The sequence below is a fragment of the Oryzias latipes genome, chromosome 24 (genome assembly GCF_053564925.1).
Source record: "Oryzias latipes strain Hd-rR chromosome 24, Olatipes_Hd-rR_3.1".
Classification (NCBI taxonomy): Eukaryota; Metazoa; Chordata; class Actinopteri; order Beloniformes; family Adrianichthyidae; genus Oryzias; species Oryzias latipes.
In genome coordinates, this window is record NC_136260.1 from 15,206,508 (window position 1) to 15,233,622 (window position 27,115).

At 41.8% G+C, this 27,115-nt stretch overlaps 1 protein-coding gene and 2 long non-coding RNA genes across 6 annotated transcripts in view; 1 reads left to right on the top strand and 2 right to left on the bottom strand.

The window, feature by feature from the left end:
- mdga2a (MAM domain containing glycosylphosphatidylinositol anchor 2a) overlaps positions 1-20,099 on the bottom strand; it is a 226,889-nt gene extending 206,790 nt beyond the window's left edge. For all 4 annotated transcript variants that reach the window (XM_023952708.2, XM_023952706.2, XM_023952707.2 and 1 more), the window contains exon 1: positions 17,500-20,099. In XM_023952708.2, coding sequence (XP_023808476.1) covers positions 17,500-17,572 — 73 coding nt within the window. In that variant the 5' untranslated portion in view covers positions 17,573-20,099. The remainder of the gene's footprint in view (positions 1-17,499) is intronic.
- Positions 13,341-18,267, top strand: LOC110017753 (uncharacterized). The gene is made up of 2 exons (XR_002293252.3): positions 13,341-16,936; positions 17,023-18,267. It is a non-coding gene; the product is annotated as an uncharacterized LOC110017753 (long non-coding RNA).
- Positions 20,100-22,963: 2,864 nt separating the features above from the next.
- Positions 22,964-26,491, bottom strand: LOC144990076 (uncharacterized). Its single transcript, XR_013654010.1, has 3 exons — positions 26,287-26,491; positions 24,391-24,477; positions 22,964-23,263 (listed from the first exon to the last, which is right to left on the bottom strand). It is a non-coding gene; the product is annotated as an uncharacterized LOC144990076 (long non-coding RNA).
- Positions 26,492-27,115: the final 624 nt, after the last annotated feature.

Here is a 27,115-nt window from a genome sequence, read left to right on the forward strand (position 1 = left end):
CACATTTAATGCACTTCCAGACTCCAGAGAAGTCGTGTTGTGCGGGAAAGGCTGCCCGCTTCACCACAGGAAGCCATTATCTGACAGAACTCGACTCGAGGTCGTCTCTGCGGGTGAAACAACCAGGGACGCGACGTGTCGAAACGGGAGACGAAGGAGCGCGACGTTAAAGAGAGGACTTTTTATAATGTGCATTTCAATGAGACTCTCAGAGACTACTCAAGGGTGCAGAGGAAGCTAAATAATAGAACCCGGACTCAATGGCGAGCACACGGAATGAGGTGCCGGAATAACGACTGAATCACAGTTTGCAGACGTGAGCTCCAACCAGTCCTACACAGACGGGGCGATGTTGGTCACCATCACTTTATAATGGGTGGGTCGTTTCTTATGTAACAACTCAAAAATCAGGTCTAACGATTCACAGATCAAACCACAATTCCTACTATTTAACTATTAGATAATATTTGAGTGATTGATATATGCATGTCTTTTTACTGAACGTTTGAACAGTAAAATATGCACTAATTTAAAACAGGGGATTGGATTCAATAAAACAAACAAAAACAGACATGAGAAAAAAAGCTGTTTGTCATTTGAAGCAATGTTAAACAAGAATGTTTTTTCTGTCAACTACTTAGTTTAAACTGAGCAGTAAACAAAACCTATACTATGATCAGGGTCAACACTCAATTATGATTATGCAGGGTGTCCATTAAAAATGATAATGGACACCTAAAAATAGAAGTTCTGGTCACATGGCTCGACTGTTGCATGTAATATTGCGCTGGTCTAAACGCCAGGACGCTAGGCGGACATGCAATATTTGACAGATTCCTCCTTAAATCTTTGTGGGCTCAGGCCCCTCCTCTCCCAAGCGGAGCGGCCCTTGAACAGGCAGTAATCTCATCTGCTCCTCTGCACAGCGGTGGGCTGCTGCAGGGATCCTCTGCCTCTGCAATCACTTCACATTGGCTTCAAAAACGACTCGCTGGCATGCGATCCCTTCAGCGAGGAGGACGGACGAGCACGCGGGAAAAAGCCAGGGGACGCGCATTGCCAGGCTCGGATACAGTCGCTATGACAACAGACATCACTTCACAGGAGCAGCACTTAGGATGCCTGTGTGGGCTGAAGTGACGGAGCTGAGGGCCGGCGTTAGCCTCACCCGTGCGCCACCGTGTAGCCGTGCACCCCAATTCTGCTTCACCGAACTGTCGAAGGAGATCTACCTGTTGGGCCGCCCGAGTGATTTGTTTTCCACGCGTGTAAAAGTGAGGCCTGCCACTTCGCCTTAGCTAAGACAATCGAACGGAGGCACGGGGAACGTTGGAAGACAGGGGGGGGCATTCATATTCAATGAGAGCCTTTCATCGTCGCGTTTCTTTGAAGCGGGCTTACATGTATAATTCTCTATGATCTGAAGGGATGCCAACTTGTAGGAACTGTAACTGGTGGAACACGAGCCCGTCACATTCACGCATCTCCCTCCACTGCCAAATCTGTCGTTCATTACAAACTATTCTGCAGCGCTCCAGATTAGCAGATGCATTAATCTAAAAATGATGTCTAAAAGCTGGGATTATGTAACACTGGCATTGTATTGCATTACATAAAGAAACGATTGGGTTTTTGTGATATTTCTTTGCCAGAAATTATTCAACTGGAAGGTGCTGGCGTTGTCTCAGCTGCTATGAAGAATCACACACATTTTCTTTCTTTTATGTAATAAAAATAAGCTTTAAGGATTTTGCTGCTGTATTCATCTCTAGCCTCATCCAGCTGTGGTGCAGATGTGAAAAGTGTAAAATAAATAAATAAAGAAGTGCACGTGGAGAGTGGTAACCCGCAGAAGTGCAGTAAGCAGGATTTGTGCGCGGCTGTAATGAGATGTTAACGATTCCTTGGCTGCCTCTGCAGAAAAGAAAAAAAGAAAAAAAAAAGAAAAACGTTGACGCTTCGTGCAGAAAATGTTCAAACTGGAGAAGTGAGCAATGCTCTGGCTTATAGCTGCATGCTGTGCTCCTTTCACCAGCATCTAGAATAGCTGTGAAACTAGAAGAAACAGGTTTTTCTTTCCAACCATCATCTGAGATCAAACATGTCACTGTGCTTCGTTTTTCCTTGCATCCACTGTTATTAAATGCAGTCTTAACCGTTTGGCTTGAAACTAATGGACGGGATTAGAACCATATATTTGGATTTTTTTTCTTCCTTGCTCCGGAGTCATGTGACCAATTACCGTAGACTGTCGGACAAAGCCTATGGTGGACTCATACATTGGTCTGTAATGGGCTCATTTAGAGCCAGTTTTTCCAGCTGTGTGGGGAAGATGCCACGCTTTTCATCTTGGCTGGATGGGCCGCCACTGAAACCCCAACTTCACCAAATTGGGAAATGAGGCAGAACAAAGACGACAGTCTGACAGCTGCAGGGTTCAAAAAGTCACCTGTCAATCATTTAAACCACAATTTCCTTCTATCCAATTTCTATACCTGCTATTTTCTAGCTTGGGGTCACAAGGTCACAGAAGTCCACCCAGCTAATGAAGAGCAAAGGAACTAGTGTCTAAAGATACCAATACATGGACAGGGAGAACATGCAAACTCCACGGAGAAAGGTTTCAGCTGGGATTCAAACCATGGTCTTCTCACTATGAGGCGAGAGTGCTAACCACTACCCACCATGCAGTCCTTGAGCACAAATTTAGAATCATTTCAAAATAACTGCCCTAACCCAGTTGTCCTAGATTTCAAACCAAACCCCAAAGGTTGTAAACCCTTTCACACGACTACTGTAACTCTTTAACCTTCAACCAATTTAGGTGATTCCCACAGCCGATATGCAACAATTTGATGGTGACGCGCTTTTCTTTTGACCTCAGAATCAGCGGATTCCAGTTGATTGCGTTAACGGTTGAGGAGTTACGGTATGTCAACTGAGCTTCGTAATGTTTTACGTTTAATTTTGCAAGTATTCATCACTCATGGAGGGTAAACCCACGTCTTTTTAATCAGTTCCTACATTTGTAGCATAGTCCCTCTCACCATATGCTGTTTGCAGCAGCCAATGTTTCGGCAACGGACGCAAAACCTTTCGATAAAATTATTTGTAACTACATAACAGCAAAACATATAAAAATAAAACATTTCTGTGACAATTTATCTATCCCAAAAGTTTAGATTTTTACTAATGTATTTGCAGCAATGTTCTATGAATTTGAGAGTCGGCAAACTATTACCAAACCAGCAAATTAATAATATTAATTCTCCACTTGATGAGAAAATTCATTAATAAGTAATAGCTGAGATCAATACTTTCATCTAACATGATATAAATCTTATTTTTAAGCTGGCATTGAACAGCAAAGCAGTAATAATTATTCTCAGAGTTTTGTTTAAAAGAAATCTAACCTTTAAAGAGTAAAATAAATAATGTAGGCCAAATTTTGATGTCAGTTTACATTTTAAGTGAAATTGTCTGTAGTTGCTGCAAAGCAGCAGTTTCCTAAACTGAACACTCACAGTCAACGCGACCTCATCGGGGACAAAGCTTTACAGATCAGTTTTCAAAGCCCCTCATCACTCCTGGTCAATATTTCAACAGTTACTAACCGAGATGGAATATTAACCACCCGCATCCATCTAAACCGCCTGTGTCGAGTCCCTTCGCTTATGTTGCAGTTTTGTCATCAAACTTGCAACAGAGACGGCAACGAAGACGCGAGACGCTTCATCTGCATGCTTGCATGTACACCCCCCCGTGTGCTGTGTTGTCACAGCCGGGTTGCAGCGGAACATGGCGCGCTGCAGTATCTAAGGGAGTTGCATCTTTGTGGTGTGACAGCACTAATGCACCACTTCTGTTGACCCTTCTGGCTTTTCTTTTCTTTTTATTTTAAACCAATGCACTGTGGCTTGATGACAGAGATTTAAACTCGCTGAAGATGAGGGAGTCTGTGTAGTTTCCACTTATCCAAGTACGTCTTAAGGCCCTGTCAACAGCCAATATGTACATTTTACGCATATTTCAGAGATGAAAATTGGTTATACGTGAATGTACGTGGAAAAAGATTTTTTCAAGTAACAAATTCAAGTATTTATTGGTTATCTTCAGAAAACATTCATTTGTGATTTCAGTAAAACAGTAATGTGAATCACACACCATGTAACATGTAGTACTCATTGATCATCAGGATACAACTTTATATTAATCCAGATATCATTGCTACACATTGCAGATCAAGTTCTCACGTACCAAAATCGAGTGCCTTTTTAATATGTTGTAAAAGAATCATTACATCTTTTCAGTAAAAATTAATGATTCAAACTTTAGGTAACCAATATGTTATAATCAATTATCATTAGAACACAATATTGAGTTTAACCAGTAATTATTGCTTCATATTGCAGATCAAGTAAAGAAAATTGATAGCTTATTGGTTGTAATTAAAACATTTTTGCACATTACGAAATGTAATACTCAATGGTTGTACATAAAAGAGCTTTTGATTATTTCACCACAATTCACACATGTATTTGGAATTATTCAAACATCTGTTGATCCTCTTATCTTCATATTGTAAAATTAGAGGTTTTTTTTTGAATATGTTTTCTCAAATATGTGAAAATCTTGACCAGTTCTAAAAAGATTTCAGGTAAAGACTGGTCAGCCGAAACCCCCCCTGGACATCATGACCTGGCCTTTAGCAACTACACACTGTTGAAAGAAATCAGAGAATAACAAAGACAGACGATCTGAGATAAAATAAGTCTACCTGTCAAATCTTCAGACTTTCATAGCAGATTCAGTGTTCATAGCATTCTCAGAGCGTCCTTAAGCCATGCCGACCTCAGGGAGCAGATAGAACCTCATTTCAGCGTACTACATAAGGAAAATCTGATATATATACCTTCCAGGATAAAAATATAATCTGGATTCAAGACTGTGGATTTGTATTTGAATCAGTGGTTTGTGACCCAACGCTCACAATTGACTTTATTAGGAACATCTTACTACCACCCGGTACTAGTAGGGTAAAAGAGAAAATCCAGTCATTTCACAAAATAGTGTCCTTCAGAATCTGATGATAAATAAAGAGGTTTTTATAGTGACCAACAGACCAGCACTGGTCTATGGCCTTGGGGATGGAGACCACTGCGCTAAATAATGTTGATGTGGTTCTTTATTGTGAAACTTTAGTTTGAAAAAAAACAAAGTATATCTATTAAACTGATTTTTCTTTAAACATTTAACAGATTCTGACAATTTCTGAACAATTCAGAGATCCAAAGCATAAAAAACGAATGACATTTCTGTTCCGAGTGTTCTGCATTAGGCAGTAGATTTTCGTGCAAGTATTCATGCAGCGTTTACAAAGGTGGAATTCAATTCAATTTTTCAATTCAATTTTATTTGTATAGCCCAAAATCACAACAACAGTCGTCTCGATGGGCTTCGAAGTAAAACATGAAATCAAAAGGATCACGAATACAAAGAGTTCAATAGAAAAATACTAAAATGAACTAACAAACTGACTAAGCTATACTGGCATCCCTGCCCTTAGACCCCCCTTCGCGGTAAGGAAAAACTCCCAAAAAAACCGGATTCCGGAAAAAACGAAGAAACCTCAGGGGTGCCCACATGAAGGAGGGATCCTCCCCCAGGACGGACAGGCGATTTACCAGAACTCTTAGAGAAGAATTAACTTATCTAAATCTACAACTACATATATAAAAGTCCAGCAGACGAGCTTCATCCAGCCGTGGTTGTGGGGACAGTCAAAGGCGCGAGTCGAGCCGGAGACAGGAACCACAGCCAGGTGTAGGAGCAGGAGCAGAGACGAGGTACTCGGTCAGGCACAGAGCAGAGACGAGCCAGAGATGAGCCAGAGGCAGGATCCACAGCCAGGTGTAGGAGCAGGAGCAAAGGCGAGGTAAACGGTCAGGAACAGGAGCACGGATGAGCCAACTGGAGTCTGGAAGCACTCCCACTCCCCAGGAGGGGAGAGGAAAAGAGGGACAATACATGAATCGCACTGCACCAAACAGAGGCATGGAGAACTAAATGATAAATTATGATCAAGAATAGAGGAGAGGAAGGGTAGAAGTAAAAAAGGAAAGAGGACAGAACCCCAGTGCACCATAGTTACCCCAGCTTCAACTTCTAATACTTTCTTCTTAAAAGGTAAACTATACAGCTGCTGGTTCTGTGTATGGAGATGATGTGAGCTCCACCTCCTTACAACAGACTTATTAAAAAAAAAAAGTCAACACCTGACAAATTAACCAATCAGAACAGACCAGAATGAATGAAGGCTGGGTATCCTTATCAAAATAATTTACACTTTGATTAAATATTTGTGTACATTTCCATTTAAAACAGATTTTTAAAATGTTATAATTTAAATAGTGAAATAAACTGAATAATTGCTTAATTTTATCAATACAATTATGATTTTTTACATTTAAAGCAAACAAAAAACAACACTATAACCACTTTTGTATGGTTTGGAATAAATTGAAGATTTAAAGTTAATTGAGTTTTTTAACCCTCATCAGGGATCACCCAAAAACAAGAAAAAAAAAGATTAAGTTCAATTTGAGTATAATCCCAGCTTAGTTAACCTCAGCAAATATAAGAAATACAGCATTACTCAGCATTATTTTACCAAACTAGACTCGATCACTAACAGGATGATGTGTAGGCAGTGTGCGATCTCTTTATTGTGTACAGAGGGGAAGGGGAAGCTCACAGTGTAACTGAGTTTAATACTTCAAGCAGCAAGCCGGGTCACAGTAAGCTCCTTTGGTCTACAGTGAGGATTTGGCCTTTACCGATCCAGAGGTAAACTGTCCTGAACTTGTCTAAATCCCCACAGTGGGGGGGATGGGGTGGGGTTGGGGGCTGCAGCCGCTTTGGACATCTGCAAGATAGCTGGAGCCACATTTCCAAACACACATCCCAGAGAAACATCTCACTACGGCAAAAATATGCACCTTTTTTACTGTATTCTCCGCACTATAGGGCGCATCGCAGTATGAGACGCACCAAACCAAGAGGTGCATTAAGTGAGACAAAAGAGTCAGAGATAAAATCTGTCGGTCAGTAAGACTTTATCAACTGCATTCACAATAATTCTACAACAGTTGATTTGGCAGAGAGTTTTGCACCAGATGTCCTTCCTGGCAACTCTATTATTATCCGGGCTGGGGACCGGCACAGGGAGACCCAGTCTTTTTAATCCATAACCGTCATGGTTATGGATCAATCCATATATTAGACGCTCTGAATTTTTGGAAAAAAATTAAGGTTTATAATAGTCCTTATAAATACGGTATATTTTCTGCAGATCAAAAAGGTGGAATTGATTTTTTTCTCTCCATCTGGTCGCTGATATTCTGGTAAACCTTTGCGCTACAGGTCAACCTCAAATGCACGCTTCTGTGAAACCCTGCCAACGCAATAGAATTTTTTTTATTTAAGGCAGAAAAACCAAGCAGAATGAGGTCAAATGTGAATTTGGCATCAGGTCAGAGTGAGTCCTGCTGGAGACGCCACAGAACATGAGCCTTTGGCTCAGGCAGACGCAGTTAATGGACATGTATGGTGTAGAGCTGGCAGTCGCTGCATGCACATGAATGCCAGGTAAACCCCCCCCCCCCCCCCCCTTTTACTTTAACATTTTCTGTATCAGGGATCATTCTTTCCTGTCTCCATGACCATTATTAACAGTTAGGTTCCTCTTAAGAGTTTATGTAAAGATTCAGCACTAGTGATGACTTCAACTCATATGTCTTATTGGAGCAATGTTTACTTTTGTCAAAAAAATAATAAAAAAATAAAATAAAACACAAGGTCCAGAATAAACACAAGAATCTAGACTTAGGTTCCAAGACTTCACAAATCCATTCATCCATTTTCATCCATCCCTTTTGCGAGCTAATCCAGGTGTAGTTTTGTTGAACAAGTCGCATTTCTGCTGCAGGGCCACAGACACTCACACTCACGTCTAGAGACAATTTAAAGTCACCATGATTTTGAACTGTGGGAGGAAATGGCAGAGAATACACACACAGCCAGGATTCAAACCAGAGCCTTCTCACAGTGAGGCGATAACCACTGCACTAATGTGCAGCCTGACTTCACGAATGAAGATTTCCATCTTTATTCCATTACAAAGCCCTTCAGGTAATGGAGAAAGCTATTGGTCAGAACATATGTTAAATCCAGCAATACTTCTACCCAGATGCATGTTCCCCATATGTTTTTGAACAATATGGGATGGATTTAGGGAGGTATAGTTTGACAAGATGCAAGGCTGGTACCAATGCTGCACCATGAAGGGTAGAGGGGTGGGGCACTTTGTTGCAATTGACTTTACGAATGGCACTTTAAGGATTCTGCAGACTTGCAGCAGCTCTTAGCTGATTGATATGGTTCACTACCACAAAAAGATCAGTCTAAAGGCTTTTGCTTTATTTCTACATATGACAATGGGAGTAATTGCGACAAGGAGGTTTTAATGGAGTTTCCATCACTAGGTGTGGGGGCTGTCCATTTGTCTGTTGATTGGATCTCTTGCCTGCTCATGTTGACGAGGTGGCAAGACAACAACCTCTTCCTCAACATGAACAAAACGAGGGGTGAAGATGGTGGATGGGAAAGGAGACCTCATCAAGCACTGTCTGGGAGCTGGAGAGGGTCAGCAGCTTTAAATACCTAAATTGGCATGTTGTCCAGGATCCTCAGCAGTATAACCAGTTACATGACCCAAGACAGGGGTTAAGACCGCCAAAAAGAACACCAGGAATGCACTTCCCTCTTTGAAGAGCATTTATCACTGCAGAGTAAATGGAAGCACTGGCTCCATACTTGAAGACCCCACCCACCCACCCACCCACAACACGTACTGTCCACACTTCTGCCCTCAGGCTGGAGGTACAGAAGTGTGAAATGCAATACAACAATGCACATCAGCTGCTTTTGAGTCTCACTCGAATGATATTTTGATCCATTTTCAAAATGTTCCTAGTTGTCTTTTTAAAATGAGAGCCATTTTTAGCCAAAATAATCAAACCTGTGACGTTTTCTTGGACACAGTTTCTGCAGAGTGGTTCTTATTCACCTTTAAGTTGTGGGAAAGACTGTTGGCATGAAGTAAGCATATTTTTCCCCCATCATCTCTTTGTTTACACTCTGTCCCACTAGCTTACAGCCCCTCACAACCCAAACCTTACAAACAGCTAAAATGGGGAGCAATATTGGAGCTATCCGGGCTTTCAATTTTGAGCCAGATTCCAGCTCGGACAAGGAAAACAAAGACAAACGTGGATCTATTTGTCTGCAAGAGGATGCATCTGAATGGAGAAGAGCAGGGAGCTTGTGGCTTGCTATAGTATTCTATGTCACAATACAAGTTTTTTCAAACTGAATTTTTTCATCTGCTCCTGATTCACAAAGGTCTGAAAAAAGAAATTGAACAGCCACCTGTCAGTAACACACCTTCATTAGTCCTGGATGCTAATCTTACTGTTTTGGTAAACATTTGATCTTGCTTTTGCTAAATTGGGTCATTTTACATTGGAACAAAAATACAGACCGACTTCGTGAACTGACCTGGCTCCACAGCTGGCTGCTGGCTGTGACGGCGAGCCGTTGACACACACTCTCCTTGATTTATATTTTGGCTCAGCAGGAGAGACTAAAGCACAAATGTGTAGGCGATGCTTTTGAATGAACTAAAACACAAGGAGCAACTGTGGATCAGATGCTTGCATGGTTTGTGTTATCTGAGAGGCTAGTGTTGGCTCTGTATTAGGTATTATATCACTAATTACGGATCACAAATGTGCTCATTCTGAATATTTAGGGTAAATTCGTTAGAAACGTTGGCTATTTTTGATAAAAGTAGACTTTCATATGTCTGTGAAACTGTCCACACCATGAATTGTCTCATCCTGGCGACTCCAACTTTTACTGGAAAGCAAGAATATTAGAAAATGTTAACCTAACTGCTGTTCTTTTGTTTTTAGGACTATTGAAGAATAACTTCACCATTTATTGTAAAACAGGAGGAGAAACTATAAAGTCTCTGCTCAGTGTACTCGGTGAGTCCCGGAGGACACATCCAGAGAAAGCTGATATCCAAAATGATTAAGTTGGTGATATCTGCACACCCTCGCCTTGAGGTACCGAGTAATCCCTGAGGTACACAGCAACACACCGCATGTTTGTCTCCTGCTCAGCTGCATGTCCTCGTTTGCCTCCATATGAAGCAAACCCCCTGCAGACATCTACCTGCCTCTCCCCCAGGGAAACACAAGAGAAAGACAGGCGGCCAAACAGGAAGTGTGAGTGGGAGAAGAGGCAGAGTCATCCACGTTCTCATTACGGTGGGAAATCTAAGGGTCCTGATCCAAAGGAATGATGAAGGACTCTGTGGAGGAGGCTTCTGAGAACCAACAAAGACAGCTTTAGTTTCACTGGCAGAATGCATTTGCATAGCTTAGAAGCCAAAGCGTCTGAACTGGGCTCATGAAAAGAAGCCCCGGCAATTGCTCGGACTTCAATGCAAACGAGAAGGAGCTGGAGACAGAAGGGGGAACGCAGCGGGAGTGGGATGGATGGGGAGAAAAGCAGGATGAACTTTCTCTTGAATCGCAGAAGACAAACAAGATCAAGGACATCTGTACGTCCCACACAAGGTGCCTGACGAACTGTGATGCTGAAGGGTGCTGAACTTCTAGATACAGTAACAAGCGCAGAAATACATTTCTGAACCATCAAGGGTTTATGATCGTCAACATTTTCACATTGTGCATAAAAAAACGCAATGCACATTGAGTATGATAAAAGAGCAACCAGCTTGAATAGATATTTAAAATACATTCTGAATAAATACAAAAATTGGTTAAATGACTTGAGTTTCATTTTTTTAGCGGCTACAGCAGATTTCTGTGCCACAGTAGTGTGGGGTTTCTTTGTCACTACGCCATGATCTGACCATTTCATCAATGCGGATGACGTACTGTCATGCTGAGGGGATAATGACCAGCGGAAATCCCCCACCGATCTCCTCTTTGCTCAGTTTAAGAATCAGGCAAGAGAAAAAAAAAAGGCAGCAGGCTGTCTGGTGAAACTTATTACCAATCACAATCAAGGGCCACATCTACCGCATAAAAGATGTGTGTCTGTAAGGTAGAGGCGCTCGACCCTGGTCCTTAAAAACCATCACCTTGCTCCTTTTTCGAGGTCCCTGCTTACCTGGATGTCTTAAAAAAATTCTGTTTTGACAATTAAATTTACATTACACCTTTGGGTCACAGGTGGTTTATGAAGAGAGTGGGGTTAAATCGAGTATACAGGAATCCATAAGGTGCACACACCTTTCCAGCAAACTAAAATTACCTTCCTATATGGATTACCAACTCCGTTTACTTAGGTCAAGTGTTTTCAATCAACCAGTTTGGGTGGGTCTGTGTGAATTGTAGCATCAGTTTCCTGTTCTTAGCTGACAGGAGTGGCACCCAGTGTGCTCTTCTGCTGCTATAGCCCATCTGCTTCTAGTTTGGATGTGCTGTGCATTCAGAGTGTTCATTTAAGTTACTGTTGCGTTGTTTGACAGATTCTCCCAACCCCGTTATTAAGTGGATCGGGGATGGCCTTTCAACAAGCTCACTCCTGATTGGCGATAGTGGTCATTGTAGAAAAGTCAACTCAGGCCGACTTGGACCAATCAGCGCTTACTGATGAGGTTTGGCTCAAACATGGCGACGTCTGTATTACGAAAAAATGGTGACAGAAATGACCTAATTTCATTTTAACCAGAGGCAAGTCATTTTCTATTGGTGATTTCATACTCGCCCGGTCATTCAATGGTTGTATCCATTGAATGAATGGAAAGCTCCTGCAGGGTGGTAGATCTTAAGGACCATGTAGGCAACCCTACAGTAAGGACATCCTGTAAAAATGTTGGGAGTGCTGCATCTCGTCAATGCCAAGTGCCCCTTTTTTCTCTCCTCATGATTCAGACATCAGACTGCTGGATGTGTGAAAATCGTCCAAGTCCTCCGGGAGGTGACACACAAGCATCTTTCACCACTGTCCATCCCAAAGGGTCTACGTTTGAGTGTTCCCTTTTCATCTGGACTCCCTACCTGAAGATGCACACATCACAGAGTAAGGGGAACGACAAGAAAAGGATTGGTCATAAAACTGCAGTGGTGCGGGCCTTTCAGCGGCTACATTACACCTGACTCACAGCAGAGATGAGCGGCGCCCAACAGCGAAGTCAGAAGCGCTGTGACGATGGCGAAAGATGTGCTCTGGGGATTTTTCAAGCTGCACAATAACCATGCAAACACAGACAGTTAAATGCTCAAACAGCTCCATCTGCTGCCCCCCCAATCCCCTGGCCCTCCCTCCCCTCCTGTCCCTTCTGCTACAAACCCACTTGTCCACACACACACACCACTCAGGCAACACCGAGCATCATGGGATATGGCTCCTTCTAATCAGCTTGCATCTTCCTCTGCACACAGGCTGTGGCTCGGAGCGGCGGCTCTAATCTGACGTTCCTGGGATTGGTTCTGATGCTCTGCTTGGAATGTGCGCAGCTTAAAATGGATTTTATGGATGTCAGAATGGAGAAATGTCGCAAAGTGTTTGACACGAGACGTACCGACTCACTTGAATGCAGACGTAACCCCACAAAGCAGGGCTGGTTTTAGCCTGCATAGCAGGTTCCTGTTTCAATCCTCGTTTCGTGGAATCATGGAATCCACACGGCAAACTAACAAACAGCTGAAGTTAGACATGACAGGAAATGTAATCCAGTCAATGAACTGAGGTGAGCTGACACATATGTGAATAAATGGGTAAAAACAGCTAATAAAATAAAGAAACTTTTGTTTAGTTCTAATTTGTTTGCAAACACTAGGATTTAGATGGACTTGAACCAAGTTTTACCTTCTTTATGATGAACCTGAATTTCACTTAGGTGAAACGGGCCAACAACACCGCTGAACTTTTAAAGGTGTATCTGTTCAAATCTTTATCTGAAGACCAAAGAACACATATGGAGGTTGAGGTTCTGGATTAAAAAAAAGGCGAACCATCCTGAAAGAAATTATGGTTTTTAATCACAAGAGAGATTGCACTTTAGTCAGACTACATGTCTTTGAGTTAAAAAAAATAAAAAAATAAAAAGGAGGAATTACTGATTTTGATATAAAAAAAAATTCTCATTTGTCAGGCAGAAGTGAAAGCAGGGTTTGTCTCAGATTTCCACCATTAAGTGACATTAAAATAAAAGCAAACTTGACATACTTTGCTTCCTGTTTTCTGCACAATGCCTCCTCTCTTGAGGATTTCTTTTTTCCACCAAAAGTTTTTTTTTTAATTTACTTTGGGAATTATTTTAGAGATTTGTGAATTTTACTGTTAAAACATATTTTTATCAAATAAAAACCAACCTTTTGGAGTCTACATTTTGTCGTGGGGCTCTCACCCCAGTTTCCCCTTTAAAACCGGAGATGTCGCCCGCGACACCTAAATAACACACGCTCTTTGACAAACTCCTTGACAGTTTACGCGATTAAACCTAAATCTGATCCTGTGGTGGAGAAAAGTAGATTTCCTATCGGCTTTGCACCGAATCTACGTTATTGCATGAATGGTTAAAAAGAATTACAGTAGTCAAAGGTATGTAAACACTGAGGCTAAATTTCTGCTGTTAAAAGGATAAATCCGGGGTAATCAGACCTTATTTTCCGACATACTGTTGTTTGTCATTTATTAACCGAGCCCCCATCTGCTCCTAATTACCTGGATCAGGTGTGCTTTATTGCTAAGATGCTTCAATATCAGGTTAGTTGGTTAGTATGCAAGACCCTGGCCTTCAGAAAGGGGACAAAGAACCTTGAAAAAGGGAAACAACCATTTTCGTTTCCTTTGTTTGGACTGATTCAGGAAAAACCGTTAATGTCCACGTTTCATTCGCTCTTGTTCTGAACAACAATAGTGTATCTTTGATTGCATTTTCTGAAGACCATAGAGGCGGACTCACTTTAGGGATGGACAAAATTATGTCAAGTCTAGTTTAACCATTAACCCTTTAACACCGTAGCTTTAGCTAAAATGTTTAGATTCTTTGGACTGCTGTAACAACAATCGTTTACCCCATTAACATAACTCCAGTGTATTCTGAAGCAGAGAAATGGAGCTTCGTGCTGATATGCAAAACCTCACGTTAGTAAAAACCCAAGGCTGGACACTTTTTATTAGTTGCATATCAGCGCAAAAGCTGCTTTTCTCCGTGTCAGACTCGATTGGAATCTTTTTGATTGCGCAGATGGTTTACGAGTTACAATAATTCAAAGAGGATGTGCTCTTTAGGATTCGACAATGTTAAAGGGTCAAAAAGGGTGTAAATCACAGAACCCATAGAACAGAACAGAAGTAGAAAACTATTTTGAAGTGCTCCGAAATTGCTACAAGTCTGGTGAAATCATTACTTTCCACCTTAATCAAGTCAAACTGATTTAATCACTTCCTATCTGCACTTGCACCAAAAATAATGTTCTACCTTAAAGGAAACCTCTTTACATGATTTGTGGAATTGTTGGGGCACTAGTTGCATTGCAGGTTTCACTAAAGGCATTGGAGTCTTATGGGGGTCACATCCACCTGTTGAGCTTCATTTTGCTCATAGGAGGCTTTAGGACATTTACACAGCTACTCACCAGAACCATGGATTATGCACATCGAACCATGGATTATGCACATCTATATCCACGCAGTTTAATGGGAAATCCATACAATGTTTTGTAAAAATAATCCCATTCCGCTAAGCTCATGTCCTCCAAATGACACAACTGCATGTCTAAACCCACTTTGCATGCTTGCATATTTTTTACAAATAATCTGTAACTGATAAGATCGTCTACGACGCTTCCGTCTGATTGCTTTCAGTAATTCAGGTTTGTAGAAAAATACTTTGAGTTTGGTTTAATTAACTAAACTGTGGTAGAGCGCGGTTTTGTTGACCCATCTACAGCAATGTGCGCCAGAGGACAGGTGTCCAAATATCAGTTAGTATCTTTTTGTCTGTTTACTATCCAAAACTAAAGAGAAAGAAGGAATTTTGGGTGTTTGTATTTGTAGGATGACAAAAGCTCATTATGTATCATTTGATTGGAAGTTCTGCTTTTGCTTTGAGATGTTTTCAACCCTAAAACCCTCGAAATAATTATGCACAATTAACATCAAACCTTCTGTACGATCGGTGATCAATAACTATTCACAACCCTGCAAGCTTGCCACCAGGTGGATCGCCATCATCCATGATTGAGTTTAGTAATTAGTTTGTAGAAAATACATGAGAAATCGGTTTGAGTTACCAAACCACAGTAGAGCCCAGTCCTGGTGACACACCTACTGTGATCTTCGCCAGAGTGTAGACACCCAATACATCAGTTAGCACTTTGTCTGTTTACCCTCTATTTCCAGTAAGACGAAAGGAGTTGTGAGGGGTTAAGTCCGCAGGGAGAAACAAAACTTATCAAGTGCCATTTGGTTTGAAGTTCTGCTTTTACGTCAAGCCACTTCTAACCTTAAAAATGCTGATCAATCCCGATTCCCAACCCTGCAAGCTTGCCATCAGGCACTTCTTTTAACCCGAGCTTAGATCAGAGCCATCAGCTATTATGCTTATTATTTGAATCCACATTGGATCTGCTGAGTTTAGGTTCTGATCGTCAGATACTTCTGGTGCTGGTAACCAGAAGACCAGGACGATCTGGAAAACAAGACGTCTAGGAAAATTAGGGAAACCTAATTATGTGTTCACACAGAACGCGATTTGCACGGCAGAGGCAGCCAGTTTCAATGTAAATCAATGGTACAGATGCAATCTGAGGTTCTGCGGCGCGAATTGGCAAAAATAAATAAATAAATAAATAAAAACTCTGGGGAGGCTGCCAACTAGCATAAACCAATTAGGGACTAAACTTTGGGCACGTTACGTTTTTAGTGGCAGCCAGTGACAGCGGGTAGAAAACGCATCCAATATAGTGAATCGATCCATAGCTCTCTTGAACTTCCATTCATTTTTCTTAACCTGCTGTATCCCCTTAACGCGGGACAGCAAGCCTTCAAACTCTGTAAGAGAGCGACAGAACAATCCCGTAAGTGGCCGTCGTTCAGTCACAGCATAGATGGAAGCTCACTGAACGGGGAGAATCTTGATCCCAAACATGGAGACGTGATTACGGATGTTTTTGTAGAGCTCGTCAAAATAAACCCCATTTCTCAACATCATCCAAGTTTTCCATGCATTGTAAATGAGAAACACAGACACCGCTCCATTTAGCTATCAGGTTCAAACATTAGCTGGTAGCGCGGCAAATTGCAGCAAATTGGTAGAATTGGTTGCGCGGCAAAAGAGAGGCGGGCAACGTGAAAAGGTTGCTTAAATCATGTTTGGTGTGAACACAGCATAAAGGAATTGAGGCGTCAAACATACTTAGACTGATCAACAAGACCCAACCTTGAAACCAGATTCTGAATGTCTTTTAAGATGTAGAGTTAGCAAATGGATCTAAAAGAAGAAAACCAATCATTTTTGTGAGAAACTGCTTTGTTAATATTAAATCTGCTATGAAATTCTCCAGCAACAGGTATTAGCAGAGAAACACACCAACTCTAGGCCCTTTCCAGTACAGGTAACAGAACAGATGATCATCATTGGTCAGACGCAACATCACGGCACATCATGTCGCAACCATTCTTGCCGCACATGCTCCGTAGAGACAAGAATCTCCTTGGTGCACTTCTAGATGGAACAAGGCCCCATCTTCCAGCTCTCTGGAGTTGTACGCATATCATGGAGGAGGCTGGTTGCACGATCTGTGCACAGGAATTCAAGAAGCAGCAGGTGAAAACAGAACAGAAACCCAGCTTAGAAACCAATTTTAAAAACTGTCTTTAAATGACTTTCTGGTTCTATTTCCACCATTTCAGGTGACGGATGCTTTGCCTTCCCTCGTGGAGACTGAAGGAAGAGGAGGGTCTGCACAGATTCTGCATCCCTGTCCTTAGGATGACATTCACCAAAATCTGATCCAGGAGTTGAGCAGAAACGGTGGAGGCAGGAGTGTGGAGGCTTCAAGACAAATCTACCAGTAATAATCCATGAATGTGCGCGGCTAAATTTAGCACTCAGCCCGCTCTCCCAGCGTGCGCGGGGATGGATTGGATGAGAAAAGGGGCTGAGCGGGATTGGCTGCGCGCACTCTGCTGTCTAACCTGAGGGCGAAACTGGGAGCCCCGGTCTCCGGGCTGGTGCGCAGCCTTCGCACCTTGATGGATAAAAATAAATAAATAAATAAAACAGATGAGACGTTTAAGCGCGCAGAGGTTTTTGTTTGGGGGGGAAAGTGGCGTTTTACAAGGTCATGCCAGCACGAGTACAGGAATACTGTACGCTCGCGCACTCACCGTACACTCCCTGGCAGCGGATGCTGTCCACGAGCAGCGCCAGCAGCCCCAAAACGGCGAAAATTAGATCCATCCTGTTAATCTTTACATATCCAGCTCTTACGCACAGGAAGTCCTTTCCGGGGCGGTGCGCCTCTCCAGCATCGATGGATTCAGTCCATCTGTTCGCTGTGAAGACAGGGCGCTTTACATACAACAGGAGGTGAGGATTTTTCTTTTAAAATGTATTCTTCCTTTTTTTGGTGGAGAATTCGCTGGCGGCACGCAGGCGCTGCGGGGGGACGCGCTCAGGCAAGCCGGCTGCAGAGGCCGGCCTTCACCGCGGAGCTCCCCGCTGCTCCCGGTCTCGCCGAGTTCACACCAGAGCCCCGAGGCTCCGAGCTGAGGGGCGACACGTCAACTCCGTTCCTCCGATCTGCATCACCGCCTTTTCTTTTTAACTGTCCTCCACCTCTGGAGCCGATCAGCGGCGCTCACAGTCACATCACGACCGCAGCATCCCGCCGCGGCGCGCCGCTCATCTGTCCCGGAGACGAGGGGGAGGGAGGGAGGGGTCCCGGTCCGGCTCGACGCCTCTTCTGCCGCGTTCGTTAGGCAGAAATGATAAAAATGAAAGTAAAAAAAAAATTAAAAACAAAAAAATCTGCCTGGATGTGTCAGCCGCGAAGGCGCGGGAGCATCAGTCACGTTGCGCAATCCGATCCACGGAGACCGAAGCGGCACCGCAGCCGGTCTGCGGCTACGTCAGGAGGTGCGTCGCTTCCAGCGCTCATCTGTATGGAAGGCTTCGCGCAGCGTCAGGAAGGCAGGAGAGGTGCAGCTGCTCAACGCGGGGAGGGCGGGGGGGATATAGGAGGAGGCTGGAAGGGAGGGGGGCGGGGGTCCATTGGAATTCAGGAGGTCTGGCTTTGACAGACCTTTACTATCACCACCAAACGCGCAGCCTCCACCTGTCTCCTCCTGTTCGCGCGTCCCTCCTTCATCAGAGGCGGATAAACGCGGCGCGTCATGTTCCATTCCGTGGCTACATGACAGTTCAGAGGCAGGAGCTCACTGGCTCCTGTCACGCGCATACAGGTGTTTCAGAGCCCAAATGGGACCATGAAGCGCCTCCGGGGTCCTTCAGGCAGCCCCCCCCCCCTAAAAAAAAGAAGTTAACTATATGTAAATATAGTTTCTCTACTGGCATCACCTGAGATCATCCAAGGGTAAAAGCAGCAACGTGTCCTTAATTCCTATGATAAAGAAAAGCTTTAAAATGGACCAAATGTTTGTAAAGTTGCTTACATCACAAGAGTAGAATCTCTGAAATGTGAAATGACCTTAAAAAAGTAATGAAGAGGATTGGCATGCTGCAACTTGGCTGGAAAATCTTTGCAACAGTTGGTTGCTAGGCAGAATACAGAGTACTAAATCAATCAGAGTCCCTGCAGCTCTAAGTTCCTACAACTTCCATGCACAGAAACCCACTAATCACACAAAAGATCAATTTTTGTACAAAAAAAAAGTACAAAAATAGGGGAATCATGAACTCTCACTATTCACAAAAACATTTTTTTTGGTCATCCAAATCCAAGCTTTTAAATATTTAATCAATTATTAAAAAATTCTACATTTTATGCACTAGCAATTCTCAGTTTTCGTTAGTTTTTTTAATTGTATTGACACTCAAAGTGTTATTTTTACTTTTTGCCCGATAATTTTGGAACATTTTATTTATAAAATGTGACAAATACAGGTGATTAGGGCTACGTTCACACTGCAGGCTGAAACGACCCAATTCCGATTTTCCCCCTATGCGACCTGTATCTGATCTTTTCATGACAGTCTGAACGACACAGATCTGATCTTTTCAAATGTGACCCAGGCCACTTGGGTATGTGGTCCTGAATCAGATCCGATCTTTTGAAATGCGACCGCCGTCTGAACGGCCAGGCCACATTTATCCGACCCGTATGTCATCGATACGCTTAAAACGTCATAATTCTGCATTGAAGTAGGCGGGAACGAGAACATAAACATCAACCATGGCGAACAATGCTGCTGAGACCAGTCAGTGGAAGGGAAGCGAGGTCACCGAATTGATTAACGTTTGGGGTGACAGCTCTATTCAGGCCAAACTCGAGGGCTCTTATCGCAGCCAGGGTTTTTTGAAAATATTTCCAGCGAAATGGCCAAGCGTGGGTACAGACAATCCTGGCTCCTCACATCAGTATCCCACCACTCCTGGCTGCGACTCCGCACCCACACGTTTCTCTTTACCGACCCGGCTAACACTGCTCCACAAAACGCCATGGCCAAACACCTTGCTATCCTCCTTTTTAATTTTCTTCTTAAAATGAGAAGATTGTCATTGTGGTGGCTCCTTTGTGGAAATAAATTTAATACTGCAAAAAGAGCTCCGCTGTCGACAACCCTGTTGTTGACATCCATTGTTAACGTTTGCTACTTCCGCAAACAACGAGCGATGTCGTTCACCGTTGAGTACTCTTCTGCGCATGCGGGTCAATCCTGGGTCATTTCACGGTCACACAGGAGATCAAAAAAAATTCGCATTTAATTGGAATTTGTGAACAGCCTTGCTAAAAAAAAAAAAAAAAAAAAAAGGGAATTTTTTCAAAAAATTGGAATTGAGCATTAAGCCCTGCAGTGGGAACTTAGCCTTAGACTGGATTGCTGATTTGGGCCAGGCAGGATAAACCACATGGATTCTGGCCGGTGTGTGTAGAAAACTGTATTAACCTAAACCACTGGAGGCAGCAATAAACCAAAACACTTGCAGTTGGCTGAAAGTGTCAAGTTGAAGGAAAAAGTGAACAAATTTGCCAAAAATGTAACATGCTGAAAGTTTACATTGAAAAATACATTTGTTAAAAAGAAAAGATAATTTAATTAGTGTTTTTTATTAAAATGGTTTAAAGTGGCTCTAGCATTTTTAGTACGGCGTTATGAACCATTTATTGCACACTAGTTACAAAAACACTTAAGCCTCACACACCGGAGATATCGGTGACGCCCATATAACCCGCTTTTTGACCCATAATGTCTGGTACATACTTCAGAGTGAGTTGTAATCGGTCTGGTTACTTGGCCATCGGAAAGGAATCATCCAAAACCATGAGAATGGTGCCACAAGCTGATGCAGTTTGAATTTTACGACTGTTGCATGCTTATCGCTCCATTTAACCTATACTTTTTTGGAACAGTTAGAATATGCGATGGTAGAACAAACACGATCCATTATTGCGAAAGGGACACCATACGATTGATGCAATGGTTGATCGCGATGAATAAAGCTATTATAAGTCTTTGACCATTTATACAATTAATGTGAATTAGCTGATGACCGACATGCAACACATCGCCAACGGAAAATGTTGCAACAATTTACGTTAGTAAATTTTCTTTGCAACAGAATCAGCTGATTTGTTGCTTGCGCATAAACTTCACTACTATCAAGATTTGCATCTCAGCTCAAAGTGGCTTTTTTTCCACTTCTGAATCCGCTGGAATTACATTAACTGTGTAAACGGTTAAAGAGTTACAGTATTCAAAATAATAAAAACACTCAAGCCAAAGCGTTGGTGTTAAAGATTGATGACGACTTTCCTTTATCATTTATTTTCGAAAAATTGCAAAGACGGAAAATCTATTGTGCAAAAACAACAAAACACCAATTATTTTAGAAAAAACTCTCAAAATAAAACAAAAAGGCTTTATGTTGTCATTTAACTTGCAGAGCTGCTCCATAGTGCAGACCTACTTCCTTTTTGGGTTTCTAATCCTCAAATCCAATCAAATTCCAAATTTATTGATTGCGATAATCATATTTAATTGAACTCGATGTTAACTTTCCCTTTTTCCCTTAAACTTTACGTAGTAAGTGAGCTGGTGTATCCAGTTGGTTTTACAGTGCTACCTCCACCAGCACCAAATGCTGACTGCTTCTTGTTATTCCTTCTAGCTAGCCTCATTCCCAAACACCATATGATGCGATATTTTGAGGAATCCACTCAATTCTATCTGCATTCCATCGCAAAAGTAGTAAATGTGTTGTCCTCGGTCGTTTGGGCTTTTTTTGGAGACCCACAGAGTAAAGGCCGACTTGAAAAGAAATCGCAAATCCTCCTTTGCTGCCACATCAAAAGGATTCCTGCTTAAAACGCAGAGGTTGTCCTTAAAGGGCCTCATTCTCATCAGCTGTGGGAGTTTCTGCCATTGATTCAATGGGTGCTCTGGCACCACAAGCAGGAGCCTGTTGGGCAAATGTGCTGCATCTGTAAAAAGTGAGGGGTTGCACCCAACTTAGTGTCATTTTCATCAGTCATACTAGTGTTTAAAGAAGATGATATGAATTTAATTTCTAATTAAATTCAGAGTTTGAACTGGACTGCCTCACAACAGACTGGATGATAAACCTCACATGCCTGATTTGTGCAATGATTGATGTCATGGTCTTCTACACTCAACTGAATTTTAATTTAATCTTAAAGGGGATTTTCACTCCTGACAATCATAAGATAAAAGACATCTCGCTTTCTCTGCCAAACTTTACTCAGTGTGTAGAAGCTCAGTGAACTGCACACAGTTTGATCCACTTTCGTTTCATTTGGCAAATTTGAACGCTTATCTGGAATCTGGTGTGGCCCAAACATGTTTTCCCCAAAAACAAGGGGGCAACTTGTATATAAACTCTTGTGTGGTTTGGCTGAAGTATGATTCAGCAGATTAAAAAAAAAAAAAAAAACGAAAAAAAAACGAGTATTATAATGAATAACAATGATTGTTACTTTATTTATCCCACAATGGGGAAATTGTTCTCTGCATTTGAACCATCCCTTGGGGAGCTGCAGGCCCCTCACTGGATAATTTTATTTGCTCGCTCATGTACATTGTCCTCCAGGAATTGAACCCTGGTTTCCTGCGTGGTAGTCTTTCACCCTACCAAGCGAGCTACCCAGCCGTCATATATTTACATCTCAAAACGGAAGTGTCTAGGACAGATGACGACAACAAAAGACATGAGTTTTTTGTATTATGAATTGAGTTTTTTGAAAAGATAAAGTCTTAGTCACATGTACCCAAAAAGGGTTGGTGCTGTAGGTTTTTGGGTTGTCCAGGCCCTCGGGGGGGAGGGGTCGTAAAAGGAAGGGGCGGGTTAAAATGCATCTTAAGGGGAGCATAGGTGGGTCCTGCATTTCCTTTGAAGCTTGCTGAAAATGAAATGTACAATTGTCAAGCATGCTGCAAGGGTATCGTTAAGTATTCATAAGGCTGGGCACTAACTAACCCCGCACAAATGTGGATCCAGAATTTTTATTTGCATGAATCTCCGCCATGACCCATCATGCCCACATTAGGCCTTGATTTAACTAACCCCATTATGGATACAGGTAGAGTGTCAGGGGGAGGGGGGGGGTTAATAGTTTAACTGCCAGATAAATAAGTTGACAGACTACCAACATTTGCTGCAAAATTTTGCCTCTTTAATAGAAAAAGCTATACATTTTTAGTCATTTACAGCAGTTGACAGGAAGTCAGTTTAAAATTTTGATCACATGGTTACACATGGTTATGCACAACTGTTTGAGAGCGTTTGGCTGCTTATCTTCCATCTGCTTGCTGCTAATCATTTGGTGCACCACTGTACCTTTGCATCGGCAGTGTAGAGCATAGTGAGCGACAGCCAAGGATGTTCGAGTTTTCATTTTACATCTGTCTGCTTTGGATAACTCTGCTGTGGGCTGTCTGTCTTCTTTTTTTTCTGGTGGAAGAAGATGCTCAAGATATCAAATGCTGTCGTGAAACTGTGGTCTGACGCGGTTTTTGAGGAGGCCCATCGTGAGCAAAGTGACTCTGTATCATAAGGGAGTTCATAAATATAAAATGCTCCTGCTGGTGGCTGCGTGACATTTTGCTATATTTAGCCTCTCACGGTGCACAGGGAGGTGTTGGATACAGTAGAAAACACGATGAGGTAACATTTTTGGAGGGTCTCTGCAGACTTTGCATTTATCTTCAGAAAAGCCAGAGAGGCTCTATTGTCAGTTAAAAAAGCAGGCAAGGCCTGTGAAGACAGAAGTCTGATAGTATCTAGGCACAAAGGGAAAAAGGTCAAATTGTGTTTCATAAAATATTTCTTAATTAACTTGATTTTTTTAAACAATTTTTACTTATTGCTATGGATGATTACTTAGTTTGCATCGTGCATCGTATATGGTTTAGAGCTCAAACGAAAGTACACATTGTTTCTGAAAATTATAATCATCTACCCCACACCACTGAACCTGCTTAAAAATAGCTTTATTCTTGAGAAAAATTAGAAATATTATATTGTAATATCATAGCCACCCCACAGAGAGCGGTATAGAGCAGGGTTGGTTTTTCACACTATTCATAAGTGAATTCTACCCCACTGGTGCTGTGTAGAAGGAAAGGAAAGTGCTTTCTCATAAAATCCATTTTAAGTTAGCAGCAGTGGATGCAGTTTGTTTTTTTCCTGTTTTGTTCATTGTTAAAGTTCAGCTTGCTGGTGCTGTTTTATGGAAGCAGTTCTGATAAATAAATGAAACTCAACATAATGCTCTAGCAAGGCCGGCAGCTCTGCGTTTGTAACAAACATTGTTAGCATTACTTTGTAATGACGTTACAGAAAAAATATTTCGATTTGTTTTACTACTAAAGACCAATCACCTGCCTCCTGCCCTTCTAGGCATTCTGGGCAATAATACTACACAATTGATTGCTTAATGTTTTAAAAAATATGGCAACTTCCCTTTAATGTGCATTCTCCATGATTTTCATTCCTGGAGGTGCAGAAAACCCCCCACTTAGTTTTCCTTTGTGTTCACAACCCCATAATCATGATTTCTGAAGATTAAAAGTTTTCACCTTAATTCATCCAGCAAAAAGAGGGAGGTTTGTGCAACTAGGAGACTTGTTCCGTCCACCTTGCAGGGTATTCTAGTTCGTTGATATCTAAAAAAGAAAAAATGGCATTGATTACTCCATGTGCAAACTTTCTTAGTGTTAACACTTAAAAAAAAAAAAAAAAAGTGAGATCTGATGACGGTATAGTGCCACTGTGGAAAAAAGTTCAGTGGCAGTAGGCCCACTCCAAGCTCCCAAATGATCTAGAACATATTGAATTAGAATAAAAATGAAAACGTGAAAAATGTGAAATGTTTGGGTTTCTTTGTCATGCTTTTAAAACAGAGTCAGCGTGGCAGGTGCAGCTGGAGGAAAAGTGAGAGTCTGCACAGGAACAAAACAAATGAATTCACAAAAGGTAAAACCTCGTTGAAATATTCAATAGAATAATTAAATGCAAGGCAATATGGATTCTCCAGTTCCTGAAAAGACAGTTTAATAAAAAACGGTTTCAACACATCATTGAAATTACAATTTAGTAAGCAATAGTTCTTGTCCAAATTATTCATTAACTCCTGGACTTTAGTTGCCATAGTAACGCAACATGTTTCCAGCCTCCGACTTTTCACATGGCTTAATCAATAAAAATTATTTAGTTGGAATTATTTTCTTCAGTGCATTCCCACTTTCTTTAAAGCCCAAAGTGCTTTACAATCACAGCCCCGTTTCTCATTTGTTCATACACCAACTGAATGGGCGGCAGTTTCGCTCAGGCGACAGAGCAGGTTGTCTAACAACTGAAGTGTCGGCGGATCAAACCCTGCTCCCCCCAAGCGCGGCAAGTCTGCAGCTCACTGCTCCCCCCAGGGGATGGGTCAAAATGTGGAGAAGAATTTCCCCATTGTGGGATAAATAAAAGATCAATTATTATATTATTTAACAGTCATCCATCTAATGGATATTAAAGAAAAAATTAAAAAAACAAAACTGGAACAGAAAAGGCACGCAGGCATAAACAGCCACTTTCGATCCACTTTTTATGTAAAATCATTGTAATCCAATGATTTAAAAATCAATACCACTACGCCCTTTCATCTTTTTTTCCTTTGATCTTTCCCCTTTTAGGATTGAAGGGGTGGAGCCTATTGTAGTGGATCATCTGGATTTTTAGCAACATAGAAAGCAAATCAGTGAGATGTTTGCTTTTTATACAAACACTGACTTCAATTACACATTACCTCTAAATTACAGACCTGGGAATTTTTGTACGAAACTAAGTTGACATATAAAACAACGTTCACAACAATCCAACTTGGGCATTGGGTGCATCCAGTTTTAATGTTAAGACAATGTACAGACACGATCAGAGGCCCCGTGGCGTGATTTAAGCATCATCCATGGCCCACTTGCCTGGGAGCACATCAAGAGTTGTCCCTTCCTTGGACTAATGTGCGAAAGCAAATTGACAAACTGGGTCACAGAGAGGAAAATACCTTTGAAACCGCTGTCATTCAGACACAGTGAATCTCACTGTACTGGGAGAGTCGCTGAATGATCTCATGAACTCAGACACCCTACCCTCACCTCACTGTTTATCATATTCATAATTTCCAAATGATCCTTTTGTGAAAAAAAAATTGTATTTCTGTGTTAATGTAGAAATCCATCCGTTTTGTGAACCCATTTGATCCCTTCAAGGGGTCACAGGGCTGCCAGGTGCTGAATGTAATTATGGAATGAATTCAAATTCATTAGTACTTTTGTTTGTCCTCTAAAACTAAAACAAACTTTTTTTTTTAAATGTATCATTTTAAGATGTACTTATTGGCATTCATTTGCCATTATCTTTAAAACATCTTAACATCTTTTGATTACACACAAAAAAATAAATAAATACATAAAATAAAAAAAACGTACCATGTGGCTGAGATGAGGTGTTTCAAACAATCCATACAATCAAATCTTCTTTTATTTTATTTTTTTGGAACAATTGTTTTATGTGCATTGTTCACCCATTCGTTTCATTTAGTCATCGCTACAGGAAACCAGAACTAAGAAATTCAGGGAATAAAGAACAGAAAACCTGAGAATTCAAGACAAGCAGACACTGAGAACTGGAGAGTTCCTTAAATACTGTTTTGCTAATCAGCAAAGGGCAGGCAGCTGTAACTGTTCAACAGAATCCACAGGTGAATGGGTGGAGTCACAATCCATGTGTGTCAACCCCGACACAGGTGCAGTCCAGTGTAACTAAGGCTTTAAATGTTAAAATGTCTACTGGGAAAACCTTTACAAAAAGATCAAAAGAGGATTGGAGTGGGTCTTTGAAAGTTGGGCTCAGACTATAAGAAAATCCTACAAAGTCTCAAAGGTACCTTAAGGCACATTTAGAAAGTCCCACCCCTCAGATCACATTACGATTTCAGCGTTTTCCCGACAACCACCCCTACTTTCCAGCGGCCTTTCAGCTGTGCGAGTGCAGGATTTCCCGCTGAGAGCTGCGTTGGGGTCTGACGGACTAACGGGCAGCACTGACGGGTCATGACACACGTTCCTGTATGAATCTTCACTCAGGCCCTTCAGCCAAGCAGGGCTGGCAGCATTACCACATGAGAATGAGGTTACACGCAAAGGCATGGAGGTTTCCCTGCAGCCTGAATGAGATGCTGTCAGAATCGACTGACTAAATTCCTGAGTAGGCGCTCTGGTTGTTTTTTTGTTTTTTTTATGCCAAGATTAAAATCCC